This window comes from Zosterops lateralis (assembly GCF_965231275.1).
Source record: "Zosterops lateralis genome assembly, chromosome: 2".
Classification (NCBI taxonomy): domain Eukaryota; kingdom Metazoa; phylum Chordata; class Aves; order Passeriformes; family Zosteropidae; genus Zosterops; species Zosterops lateralis.
Genome location: NC_139763.1, coordinates 33,959,066 through 33,973,115, shown reverse-complemented (window position 1 = coordinate 33,973,115; position 14,050 = coordinate 33,959,066). Strand labels below are relative to the sequence as shown.

At 39.1% G+C, this 14,050-nt stretch overlaps 2 protein-coding genes across 4 annotated transcripts in view; one reads left to right on the top strand and one right to left on the bottom strand.

The window, feature by feature from the left end:
- Positions 1-14,050, top strand: part of CYFIP1 (cytoplasmic FMR1 interacting protein 1) — an 83,695-nt gene that overhangs the window by 60,008 nt on the left and 9,637 nt on the right. For all 3 annotated transcript variants that reach the window (XM_083854627.1, XM_083854629.1, XM_083854628.1), the window contains exons 24-25: positions 6,995-7,138; positions 8,646-8,736. In XM_083854627.1, the coding sequence (XP_083710753.1) occupies positions 6,995-7,138; positions 8,646-8,736 (235 nt within the window). The remainder of the gene's footprint in view (positions 1-6,994; positions 7,139-8,645; positions 8,737-14,050) is intronic.
- LOC310923894 (fibronectin type III domain-containing protein 9-like) lies at positions 1,443-2,114 on the bottom strand (the record flags this gene model as incomplete). The annotated part of the gene is made up of 1 exon (XM_083884752.1): positions 1,443-2,114. One exon carries the CDS (start codon positions 2,112-2,114, stop codon positions 1,443-1,445), a length of 672 nt encoding a protein of 223 aa, XP_083740878.1.

Genomic DNA, 14,050 nt, shown 5'->3' with positions numbered 1-14,050 from the left:
GATTCATCACACTTATGCCAGCTTCTCCCTACCACTCTGAGAGTTGATGCATTTCACAAGTCGTGGGAATTGTTGTCAAAATAGAGTAGCTGAAAAGATCCACTACCTGCTGTGAAATATTCATGGGGAGCTCTCTTGCCAAAATTGTACCCCCCCGTCCCTGGCTTAGCTTCCAGGGCCTGGTGGAGAGGGATGGCAGCTTCCCAGCCAGCAGTTCTCCAGCCTTCACTGGTACAACTGAGCTGTGTCAGAGAGAGCTGACTTCACACATACATTCGTACCAAGAGCAATTAAGTGCCTGCAGTCACAGTGCGCTTTTGGTTTTTTAGGCGTAATATACAGCAATATTAAGATTTATTATGTTTTTATGGAACACAAATGCACTTAAAAGGTTTAAGACAGGGTGACTTTTACATGTAAATCTGACAACATTTGTCACATTGTGAGGGTGAACAGATTTCTCTCTGAAGGACCTTGGCACTTTGCCATGAAGCTCAAGGCAGAGTGAGATGATCAGCAGGTTTTCTTGTTACAAAAATAAAATGCATTTTGGCATGTTTTTACTATTTTGTCCCCCTTCATTACACAGAATGTACTGTGCAATTGGAAAGAAATTTGCAGCTGAATAATGTGTGTTATCATTAAAACTGAAAGGGAAAGAGAAAAGGAAGGGCCAGAAGCTGCATCTCTGAATTCCATTTTCTCTGCAAGGAGTCACTGACCCATGGAGCAGTGGTGGGAGCAGAAGAGTGCAAAATGTGATAATGATATTTCCTTAATTAGACACGTTCTTACAAAGTCAGTATCTTGCATGTATTTACACTGAGGGAAGATAAGACAGATGAGAACATACAATTAAAATCCTGTTGAGTTTAGCTTACATACTGAGACTGTCCTCAGTACAGCTGGGAGGGAGGGACAACACCCTGGGCAGTGAAGAGTGTTATCTGAGTGTAGTACTGCTTGTAGTGTGTGTTTTGGGAAGCAGCTGGGGTTGTCAGGGTAAAACTCACACTGGCAAACCACTGCACTCTGTGTGTATGTTCCAGTTGCCTATAGTCTAGCAGTCTGGGTTGCCATCAGAAAACCCCTCATCAGTTTTATTCACGCTAGTTAACAAAAATTGTTAACATGATTACTTTTTGTATTTGTTTTAATGTTTTAGACTAAAGAAAACAACAAAAAAAATTCCCTTGAAATGTTAACCAATTACTTGCCACATGCTTCATTTTTAAATAATGGTGGGTGGCTGAAGTGCTCACTTCTTGGGCATGTGAACCTTTGTGTACAAGCTGTTAGAAATGAGTGTGACATCGGAGGCACAGCCAGGAGTGCTGTAGCGAGCAGTCAGAGCTCCCTGTTGTGAGCATCAACAGTGCATGTGATGTGTTTGAAGTAGCTGGGGTACCTTACGTAGCAAAAACCTCCTGGACAAAACATTTCTAATTTGTAGCAGAGCGCTGTCCTGTTACTGGGACTCGTTCCTGACTTTTAGAAGATGGCATGATGGGCTCATTGCAAGCTGAGGGATTCTCTATGATTGTGGCCAGCTGGATGCCACCTGGGTGCTTTCCCTCAGTGTCCTGTGTCTGCTGGCTCTGTCTGCTGAACTCATGTGAGGCGTATGCCACACTTTTGGTCCATGGCTCCTCATGCTCTTGTTTGGAGGTCCTGTTGTGTTCTTGCAGGCGCTCGTGTCTCCTGCGGCACAGGAGGTGCAGGCAGCCGTAGAGCAGGACTGCAGCGATGATGAGGAGCAGGACGCTGCTGGTGAGCCAGATGCCCAGTGCCAGCTCTTTCTTGGTGTTGCTCGCTGATGCTGGGTCTCGTTCCAGTGTGTTAAACACTCTGCACTGGTCGCTGGAGGGGTTTGCGGACTGGCAGGTCACACACATGATATATGTTGTGAGAGGAGTCAGGTTTTCCACAACAAAGGAGGAGCGAGTGGTGGGCACCCTCTCTTCCTTCTGAAAGCTCTTTCTGGAGTAACTGGATAGCATGCTGTTCCAGTTAGGGTGGTACATGATGCTGTAAAAGCTGTCAACACAACTGGCCATTTTCGGCCAAATTACCATTGCTGTGTTTCCAGTGATGTTTTGGATGGTTATTCCCATCAGGATGTTGTTTGGGAGTTTTTTTTCTCTCTTGATGTGGATCTCCCTGTGGAAAGGGAAGATGCTCTTTGGAGAAACTGCAGCACTGAGGATGTTGTTTGGACCTTAATTATAGTGATCTGTAATGTAAGAATGGAGTTCGTTAGGAAAGTATGCTCTCATCTTTGGTACTGCAGTGTAAAAGTGGGAATGAAAGTTCATAAAGTTTGAGGTGTTTTAAAATGTATATTTCTCTTCCAAGTGAAAGGATAAACATAAACTTAAAGAAATTCAACCAGAGCTGCTGCCTGTACAAGTGACCAGTTTTTATCTTGAGAGATGGTGAATTTTTGCAGAATTTACAATTGGGGAATCACTTCCTTTCACTCTCTTTTTTTCCCAGGTGATTGTAAAAAAATGCAGTAGTTGTTTTTTTTTTCCTCTAGTCTGTGTATCTTGCATTTTATGTTAAGCAGCAAGAGGGGTTGGCAGGAGTGGATATTGAGGAATAAATGCCTCTACCATCCACCGGTCTTTATTTTTGCCAGTCACAATCAGTTGAGAAACAAGAGTATGTGGAAACATGATCACATATATTTTGTCTTCAATATCTTTCATTAGTTTCTTATTCACAAGTTCACATAGGAACATGTTCCCCATGAAGACAGGCTGAGAGAATTTGGGCTGTTCAGCCTAGGGAGATCTTACAGCACCTTCTGGTATCTAAATACAGCTAGATGCAGCAGTACAGCTGGAAAGGGTCCTTCTACATGGGCAGATACTGCTAGAACAAGGAGGAATGGCTTTATCTTAAAGAGGTTATGTTAAAATTAGATATTAGGAAGAAATTCTTTACTGTGAGGGCAGTGAGGCACTGGAATGGGTTGCCCAGAGAAGCTGTGGAAGGTGTCCCTGCCTGTGGCAGGGGTGTTGGTACTAGGTCATCTCTAAAGTCCCTTCCAAGGCAGACTGTTCTGTGATTCTGTGATACTGCCCATGTTTTGCTGTTAAGTTGCACATCTGTAGCCACTGCAGCTGCACTGCGGCAGTGGCTGTGAACACGGTACATTGGTGGTATTAGTATCACAATATTTAGTCTTGATGCTATTCAGCTTATTGGAAAAGCTTTGTCAAGCTTAGTGAAATACAGCTTTCACTATAGCCTACCTTTTGGATAAATAGTGGGGATTTTTAAAAATGACTAAAGCTTTTTGCTGTTCAGTCATTTTCTGTAATCCCATAGTCTATCTGCCCTGAATTTATACTCCTCCTCATCCTCAATCCAAATTAGAAAATCTGCCAGTATTTTGAGATTCTCAGGATGTGTAGCCACTGTAAATAGTGAAAGAACATCTCTTTTCTGCAATTTCTCTAAACACATCTATTAAAGAATATATAATAACAACCAGTGGGTATTTTCATTTATTTTGCTTGGGGTTTATGCTTTTACTGTTGTGATGGTAACTTTTGAAAAACTGCTTACCTTAGCAATTTAATCTGATTCCTTAGTTTGATTGTCAGTTTCCTGTGGCACTCGTGGAAGTTTTTTTCCACTTTGAAAGTTTCTGACTTTTTTTATGACTATAAATGCCCATGACAGTAACACACTATTTCATTGTTTATGATTTTGTTGTGAAAATTAAATCTAATAATTTTTTTAAGATCAGGTTTAAAATGTTACATTTCCTGGCTAAATAACAATTAATTATTGAATATTTTCCTGAGGAAGAAAGTTTGTGAGATTTCTCATAACATATTCTGAAATTACTCTGTAATACTTATATTTTATACTAGGTAGGAGACTGGGAAATGTATATTTTATGGGATATTTTTAATGGGATTTAGATAGTGATATTACATTTATAGTAAGAATTCTGTCCCTGTTTATGTCAAATTATTGGTCAAGGCTTTTGGATTATACTTACTAGGAAGTGGGAAGAAAAATACGTATGGTTATTTTCATGACTATATAAAACTACGGATAGGACTGATCTGTGTAGATGCTGCTTTTCTAGTTCTTTGGTAAATGCACCCTTTTTAATACAGCAACAATATAAAGGAACTGAGTTTGCTATCAGTTAAACTTACTGAACAGACACATTTTGGCATCTACCCAGCTACTGCAGATATTAAAATAGGGTGCATTAGTGAGATCAGAGCTTTTACTTGCTCAGTTACCTTCTCTTTAGCTAGTAGATGCTTATTACTTAAAATTATAATCTGGTTTTTTATAGAACACTTTCTAACACAGCCTAGGAACAATAGTTTCAACAGTTTAATCCTCATAGCAGTTTGTAAGTAGAATGAAGTATAATTAAATGACAATAATACATTTCTATTGTTACAGACTATCAGTTATTAGAAAACACAGAATTACTGACATGTAGATGTTTGGAAAAGCCATCTGATGTTTTATGAATCATAAAGTCAGTACTTACCGTCACTCCCTGACAGAAATTCCAGAACACAATTTCTTTATGGCGATGCTGCTGTGAAAATATTACAAACACCAATTTTTTTGTATCCCTTTCTACATGAATTATTTCCTGACTGATCTCTGTTTGCCAGTTTGCCTTTTCTTCTCCTCAGATTCTCTGGACTGAATTCTCATTGCTTGATTTCAGTTTTTTTCTCCGATGCTGCTGGGTGGCATGGTTTCTTTGTCTCTTCCACTTAAATTCCTGCAAGAGCACATCTTGTCTAAAGATGCTGTTGCCTTGCTTTTCAAAGACCACACAGGAGAAAAAAAAATAATGTCTTTTCCCCCTTCTCTTGCTTGCCTCCCCTTGGCAGTATGCTGCCTGAGCATCCCTGTTATATACTCTTGTGTGTGGACGAGTGATGCTGTGAGTGATTAATGTTAGCACTTTGATGACATCAGCAACTAAAAACTCTTCCTTTTTTTTTTTTTTTTTTTTTTTTTTTTTTTTTTTTTTTTTTTCAATTTAAGTAGGGGAGGGAGCAAGTACAGCTTAAAAAATAATGAGCAGCAACTTCCCTCTCTTTCCACCTTACCCCCCTCTAGTTAGTGGCTTCTTCCCTAAGCATTTTATGCTTTTGTGTCTCACTGGGGGGAAAGTGGTGTTAGTGTGTAATGTTTTCTCCTCAATCCCTTGTTACAGTTTAGAAAGGTCCACTAATCCAACGTTTACAAGTGGACTGTAAATTTTAGGTACTTCCCCACAGGGTTTACATGAAAGATGTATTTTTAGATTGGCTGGCTTCTTACATTATGCATTGGCAAGTTTTTTTTAAATACTGAAATAATGTTTTTAGGGCTTGCTTTTCTATGACAGATTCCTGCTGGGTGAAGAGAGGTTCCCTCCTCTTAACCTCATGGCAGTAAAGGCTTAAACTCATTAAAATAAAATTCTCCTTGTGCTGTAGCTGAAATAAATAGTTCTGACATGCTTGTTGTACATCAAAAACAAAAAATAAAATCTCATCTTTTAGGAGCAATTTTATAAATCTTTAGTTTATCAGGACATTCATCTGCACATATGTTCTTAAGGTTTTACCAGTTCTCTCCGCTGTCTTTGCCTCAGACCCCATTTTTGTATGCAAGGGCTATGGAAATGCACAGGTTGTACTAGAGGGATATGTACAGCTTCAGGCTGTCCCCTGGTGGGATACACTTGGAGTTTGGCCTTTTAGCCAGCTCTGATGTAAGAGCAGTACTGTTACATATACTAGGATTCTAATAGCTATCCAAGTGTCTATTTTAGTTTGCATCTAGAATTTTTAATATATAGAGACATACAGCATAAATGAAAATGTGCATATTCTATTCTGAGTGCTTCAAAGGATGATTTTTAAGTCCTTTTATGAGAATAAAATCCTTCAAGAGCTTGGTACAGTTTTCTGACTTGAATTCCAACTAGCTTAATGCCATGTATTTATAGTACCTGGTGTTGACTTGCATGGGTAGTTAGGGCAGGATCTGCATTGAAGGAAATGTTCTTCCTGGGAAATCTTCTGTTACAGCTGTGCGTGAAGTTGAAAGTTTAACAGTGTACTGTTTTCCATGTGTGTATTTCCATGTATCAGAGAGAATGAAACTGTGAAAATATAAAGGAAACACAACAGTCCCTTCTGTAAGAAAGGTGGCCAAGATTCCCGCTAAAATTAAATTTCAGGGTAGTAGGAGAACAACCCACTTGCAGAAATGGAGAATACTAAGTTAGCCAACCCTCTCTAATCCGCAGCTTCGGCAAACAGTTCCTAAATCCCCACATCACACCAGTCTGTACAGCTGTGTTCACTTTCACAGAAATAAACATGACTATGGCAAAGTACCTGGTCCTATTTATGCAAGTCTTGAAGAATTTCCATGGGGTACATCCCAGACTTAGATTTGCTTTGATCTTGTGTACAGCAAAGGGGTTTGAAAAAGAAAGATCCTTACTAATTAGTTGCAGAGAGCAGTAACTGCAGAAGGCTTTTTTTTGTATTGAGTACTCAGAGACTTAAAACACCTATTAGGAATACAAAATTGAAGTAATACCTTTCAAGATGTTTTGTGCATAAAATGGAAGATAAGGGAATAAGAAGCTGTGCTTTTAATTCAGGGATCTGGACATGGCATTGACTAGTTTTGCCTTTTTATACTTGTGTAAATAGAAAAATACAAAAGATAAAATGTTCATGGCTTTATAAATGATAAATAGAAGATATCTGCTTGAAAAAAAGTGCTCACAAATTTCTATTGCTAATAAAGAGATTTTTGTTGAAGTTCCTGCCTTACAAGAGAGAAACTGTGTATTTAAACTTCTTCGAGAGACAGTGAAACACAAGGGTTTTATTTCAGTTTTAATGTGCTTTAAAATTATGTTTAAATTGCATTATTATTGAGATACAGGCAGACAAAATTTTCATTAATGATATCTGTTTTCTTGTTTTAGGCGCTGAATTTGGCATATTCCAGCATTTACAGCAACTATAGGAATTTTGTTGGTCCCCCTCACTTTAAAGTCATCTGTAGACTTCTTGGATATCAGGGCATTGCTGTGGTGATGGAGGAGTTGCTAAAAGTTGTCAAGAGCCTGGTATGCTAATTGTCTTTATTTTTCTTCTAGTCCAAATGGTATATTACAGAAAATGTCTCAGGAAAAACAAAATGAAAGTGAGATCCTGGATAAAATAATTAAAATAACTTCCATTGACATTTGATACAAGCTGTGCTTGACAGTACTCTTGTGTGAGCAATAGAAGGAATAGCTTTGGTGCCCTGAGCAGTGTTTGGAAAACTTTGGATTCTTCATTGGAGATTAACTTAATTTGTAGTGACCTGAACTGTTAGGGCCTAGGTTGACTCTGGAAGAGTATGAATATTTTAAATTAGTTGATTTCAACCTGAAGACCATACATTCACTTGATATTTTTTGAGAGAAGCTGTAGTGTGCTTTCTGCCTGACACCTAACTTCAGGGCTCTCATTAATGACATCACTGATAAGTGACTCCTTAACAACAGGAGTTTAACCTCTGTACTTGATTAGCAGTGCTGCTCAGGCTGGTTTTGAAGACATTAGCCACACAGCCTGGGTATCCTGTATTGGAAAGGGCCTTCTTTGTAACTGGGAGGAGGTTGAGGCACTGGCTGTTTGCTATACTAGTAGAGTCTATATATACAGCCATAGTGCATTGCAGTTAATTTAAGCCAAAGAAATTATATTTTCCTCCCTGTTGCTTGTAGGAGCATGCTGCCAAAATAATCCAACTGTACCAGGGAAAGCTGTGGTATTCATAATCGTACTTCAGGCAGTTGACACATTTGGCAGTTTGTTTACAGTAATTCCCACAATGTTCTAAGTACATTTTTGATGCTCTAGAAAGGATGAATCCTGCTTGAAAAGGTGCTGTAATTTAATCTTCAGGGAAAGAGGAAAACACTTAGATTTTTCGGATTGGGTGTCAAGTATTGCTTTGCTGTGTTTTATGAGAGGGGGATTTTTATAACTTGTCTCAATTCATTAAAGGTGGCATTGAACACTTGGTCACTTATAAAGAAGGTTAAGAGGCCTGAAGGAGAGTATCCTGCCAATGCCTGATGCAGATGCTCAGATGTAGGGGGATAGATGAGGGAGAGGTGTCTAGTGGTAGGAATACAGGCTGACTGGATATGAATACATATCTCAACTGGTATGTCCAGAAGAACCAGTTTAGGCTGTTGCAGCCATTCCTAATCATAAGGGGGGTTTTTGTGTTGCTTTTGAACACATTCACATGCTTTTTTGAACGGTTTTGAAAGCATTCAAATGCAACTTTTTAACCAAAAACCTGAACAGTAAAGAGTCTGTAAGAGAAAAACATATTTTCTTCTTTTTTACCTTCCTGGCCTTAGCTGTTGCACCACTACTCTTGTAGCAAAGGTGGCTAATGCCATATGAACTCTTTAAATTTGAAAAAGTTGCCTTTTTAACGACGATGACTGGCAGAATTAAATGCAAGATTTTTAGAGCTGCTTCAGTTCATGTATAGTTTGAATGCAGTTTGTTGTAAAGTTTCATAGTTCAACAGCACTGACATGTTTACATACATCTGTTTTCTCTTAGTTACAAGGGACCATTCTTCAGTATGTCAAGACCCTAATGGAAGTGATGCCTAAGATCTGTAGGTTACCAAGACATGAGTATGGTTCTCCAGGTTAGTTTGTGTTCAATGTTACCTCAGCAGCCTTAATAAGATGCTACTAACCACTATCTTCTAAATCTTTTATGTCGGTCTTTCCTTCCTTCCTTTTTTTTTCTCATGATAATCAGTTTTTAGCCTGGCTGTGTGTGGGTTTTGTTGTTGTTGTTTTTTCCCATTAAAAGCATCATTGAATGCTATGTTTTCTGAAAGTACTTAAAAAGTTTTAAGACTTCTGTATGTAGGACAAAAGGATGACAACCTGTATAGATACAGCCTTATGACATAATTGATCTTGAGCTGGGATGTCCACGATAGTTTCTGTTTCTCATCTTTCTCATAAGCCTGTTGAGCTTTTGCCTCAGCAAGTTAGCCTCTCACATTTTTTCTGTTTTATGTCTAATTTAGATAATCTGGTTCTCTGGGACAGCCTCTATTCCCTTTTTCTTTGCCCTCACCAAATGCAAGATAAAAGGAGTGATACTGCTGGGAGGCAAACTGGTCCTGCCAGAATAGTTGTGTCTGAGGCTTGTGTGGGGTGCATCTTAGCCTCTCAACAGGAGGTGTGACAGTTGCAGAAGAAGAAATGGCATTGAAAGCTGCTTGCCACAATGGAGAAATAATTGGCTAATTAGTATTTATCACATTGTTCACTGAAATTCTGAATCTGCTTTCCCCTTCAAAATATTCCTCCTCCACAACTTCTAATTAACACAAATTAGTCCTTCCATGTGCCACCCACCTCCTGAGTTTATTTTTCCAGAGTCACTTAGTTCTATTAAATGCCACTCCAACTGGAATGAGGTTGGGTTTTTTTCTGCTTCCCACAGCTTGCTTGACGTTCATTACCAATGTTAAACGAAATTGAGGTCTTACTAAGTGCTTCCTTCCTGTTTTTCTCCCTGGAGCATAGAAATGGATGAATCATGGTAGTTAGCAGTATAAAAATAATCTCTCTGAGGCTCTTAGCCATTCATTCTGACCATGAAAGCGGTAGGTATTCTCAAATATAGATAATGTACCACAGGATCTGTGATGCTACAGGAGGCATTAGGAAGCTTGCCAGAAATCCTCACCTGTAAGGGCTAAATATTTGGCAGGAGATGCCCAGGGATTTTAGGAGAAACCTCTTTCTTAAGGTTGAAAGACAATCCATCCTGTAGGTAAGTCAGAACTTCACTGGTGCAATGGTAACAAACAATTTTGGCCTCATATTTACTCTTCCAAAAGAAATGCATTTGTTGAGATGCTTACCATACCAAGAGATCAAAGCAACTCTTAGTTTTACAATGGGATATCATACTTAGTTTTAGAATTGGACTGGATCTCAAAACCCCACGTGATTCCCTGCTCCTAGACTACCCCGTTCCTGTCAGATTTTGTCTTAACAGATGTAGTTTTCTTATTCTGAACTATTTCTAGCAGAGGACACATAATAACCCCCTGGAGAGTCACTTCCAAGAAATGCAGAGACAGCCTTTATAGCACTGTCATGCTATCTCCTCCTTTACTTTCCAAGTTGCCAGACAGAACAGAAGAGGCTTGTGGAAGATCAGGACACCTCCACACTCTCTCACATCAGGGAAAAACAGCCCTGTGCTCTCTGACACCTCCCCATCATGGAGCTGTCTGCCCTTAGAACAGCACTGGCTGATAAAGAAAAATGTTCTCTGTGATGAGGATGTGCTGTAGATTTTAGCCTTCCTGGGGAGAGGAGCTGCCAGACTGTAGAAGGGCAGGCTCAAAGCAGGCTTCCTTTGAGTCACTGTCCTCTCGTTTCTGTGCTAAATTCTTCTCTTTAGCAGTCTTTGCCACACCTTGTTAATGTGCTTTGTCACAGAAAATGCAAGCCAGTACACACCAATTGTTGTCTGTTCCCTCCTCTGCCTCCAAAAGCTTCCTCAGAAGTTGTCAGTTGTAAGTAGTAAGCCTGAGTGCTGTGGAGTATGTCTGTGCTACTTAAATTCTTTCATAACAAGTCATTTAATGACTTCTTTATAACTTGCACAACCTACATATGCAGACCAAAACTGTGATTCTAGTCTTTAGATGAAGTATGTAGATTCTCATCTATCTTGAGGTAATTTGCATTTATTAATTCAGAATTAATTTTCTGAGTCCATTCTCCATGTGCAAAGGGATTTAAGCACACTCAGTAAGTAAGCCTCTAGCTCTTTCATGCACTTCAGACTTTTCATTTGAAGAGTTTTGTTTGAACTTTGCTGATTGCAGTTCCTTGGCCCCTACATAATCAGCCTTTTAGACCTGTGGATTTCTAAATGGTGATTTATTGCTGCTAAAAGGAGCAGGGTACAGACAGTGGCATCAGAGTTGTTCAGGACTCCTCTTTGCCAATGGGTTTGTTTCCATAGGAACAGTCTAAAGCAGTGGGGAACTTGTTCATCTTGTAGTCATAAAAATATTTGTCTAAAAATACATTAAGCATAAGGATTTTTAAAGGGACCTTTCAAAGTTGCTAAAGCTCTTAAAGGAATATTTCCCTTGTAAGAGTTTAGGCTTGAAATTTCATCTTGGAGGTAACATTTTCTTCTATTTTTTAAGTATTTGAATGTGTCATTTCTTCTTTTGATAGATGAGTATCCTGCCGCACTGAATTGTCAGTTGTCATGAGGAAAAGTAGTTTGTCAGCTCTGCTATGATATGAAGCTTGTCACTGGTATACCACCCCTCCAAAATAAACATTTTCAAAGATCAATGTCCTTAGCAAGGTATAAACTTTATGAAAAAGTAGCCAAATTGTGTATTTTTTCCTAAGTATAACATTTCCATGTTTCTTCTTAACAGAAAAAAAACTAAACAACATAACCAAACCAAAGAAACAGAACACTCAAAGGCGGTGCAGGACAAAGCACTTGTTATCCTAGGCCATGACCTCATTGGCATGACAGTTTAGGGAAGCCCTCCAGAGCCCTGTGCTACAGGCTGCTGTGTTCCTGTCTTTCCCTGGGCTGATTGTGCTGCTGGCAACACTTTGGCAGCTGTTTCTGCACAGCAGTCTGACAAAAAAGAGTCTTCCAGCCCATCTTTTTCTGGAATATTTCAGGTCAAAGTCTAATAGGAGCTGGAGCAAGCCTGGGCTGGGAAGCATGTGGAAGGGTAGCAGTGGCTGGAGGCTGCAGGGGAAGCATCACTTGGGGCATAGCAGAAGGGTTTATAATTCTAGCTGCTATCCCAGGTTTTTGATCAAACTCGGATAAGGAGAATAATTTGAGTGAGGACACAATGATTTAAGTCCACTTTGAAGGGGATGTATTCATAGGTCTTCCTGAAACGTGTCCAGTGGAGAAAGATTTGGAAAGGCATCGCAGAATATTTGAAAGAATTTATGGGAAACCCAGATCACCTTGATAATTTTAAGAGGGCATTAAGAATTCATTAGATATACAGAAAAATGGCATATTTCTTTCCAGCAAAATAAACACAGTGCACAGGCTCCATGGTCATAATTCCTGGACACATGTATATGCTTAAACCCGATGAATATTTCCATTAAAGGGAATAAATGGCAGCACTGTTGATATGCAGAGTTAACAATGTCTCTTGTAAGCCAATGAAATATTTGGATGCAGCATTTGAAGGTCTCTATGAAAGTGAATATAAACTAAGGTCATTATAGCACCCGGTTTTTTGGGAGCAGCTTTGCTATTGCAGATTAGTAGATTTTATTTGAAAATAGTCAATACAGTTCTTTGCAGAAAATAACCCAAAACACAGCTAGACCAAGAATTATAATCAAGATCCAGTTTGTTTGTAGTCAGAAATTCAGTTCTAGAATTCATAGTTCATTTTTGTCCTAATCTTTTAGGTACCAGAGTTGCTACAAGCTCCAGAACATGTTTGATTTCAGTCTGTAGGTGTGACTTGAGAAATGAAAGGTGACCAAAGTGAAGGAATCTAACCAGCTTTGAGTTGCATGTGTTGATTTGCTCTGACTTCCTAAATTAATCAGTGTACAGAATACACAGCTGAATCTTGACATCTGCTGTTTGAGTGCTGTTGAGATAGGATTTTGGAAGCAGAGAGGGAACCTAATCCTTTACTAATCTTCTGTACTTTGCTGGATCTATTCTATATCAACAGTGTTTGCTTCTGTTGAGATCTGTGCAAATCAGAAACTGGGATTATATAATCAATTATTATGACACCTAATGTCGTCCCATCTGCAGGAATAGAGGGATTTATTTAAAACTGCTTTCTTGGAGAGGAGGAGCAAAAAACTTTGATTCATTTACCTTGCAAAATCCTGTGCATATATAACTAATTCAGTAAGTTATGAATTCCACCCTCAAACAGAATTAGAGGAAGAAGGAAAGTTGCAGGCAATTAAGAGAAATTCACTTTCCTAAGACACTTGTTCTTTTTCCAGGGCTTCAGTAGGCATGCATAGTCTTTCATAAAAATACTCTTCTGTGTACTGTGCACAGAAGTGTAATTTGGAATGGCATTGCTCAAACATTAATGAAAACATGATGATGTATTTCTGTCACAGGACTCCACTGCGGAGCAGATGGGTCTTTCATCAGAAATAGCCTGTGTAGCTCTGTAAAATTTCTTCTGTTTTGCTGGTAAAACAAGCTCTTGATCTAAAGTGAAGAAGTACACTCATGATTTGGAACACCTGCATGCTAAATACTGGCTGTCAGATTTTCAAAATAATATCACAATTTGTTCATGAATGTGTGTGGGTGTGCATATTTATATATCTGTATATGGAGACTGGGGCTTTGAGTGAAGAAATAAGGAACTTTGTTAACAACTTTGAGAGGAGCTGTGTCACCTGGAGTGACTGTAAAGTAACTTTTATGGTGTGAACCTCAAGCCTCTTTGACTTTTACTATCCTGCTGCTTTTGGGTGGACTTAATGCCTCATTTTGGTTTCAGTCACACTTTCAATATGAATATTGTTTCTGGTCACAGTTCTCTATGCTTTTCCTGGTTTCTCTCTGTGCTCCATTATATTTGCCTTAGGTGACATGGGTTATTCTCAGGATTTCACTGCCCATGAAAAAATATTTCTCATCTTTCAGAAGTCGGCCTTTTTTCTGAAAATCCCCACAAAATCCACAGTATGGGTAGAAGATTGAGAGGAGTCTGAAAACCCTAATCATTTCAATCTCTGTCATGACCAATGATTGTTTCCATATTGCATCAACAGAATCTTCCTTGCTATTCTGCTCAGCTTCTGTTTCTCAGTAAGCTGCTCCCCACCCAACATACAAGCTAAAGGGAAGAGTGTGTCCATGGCCATGCATGTCATCGATATCCTGTTTGCTCAGACAGTGCTTTCTCTCCATGGTGACCCTGTGGA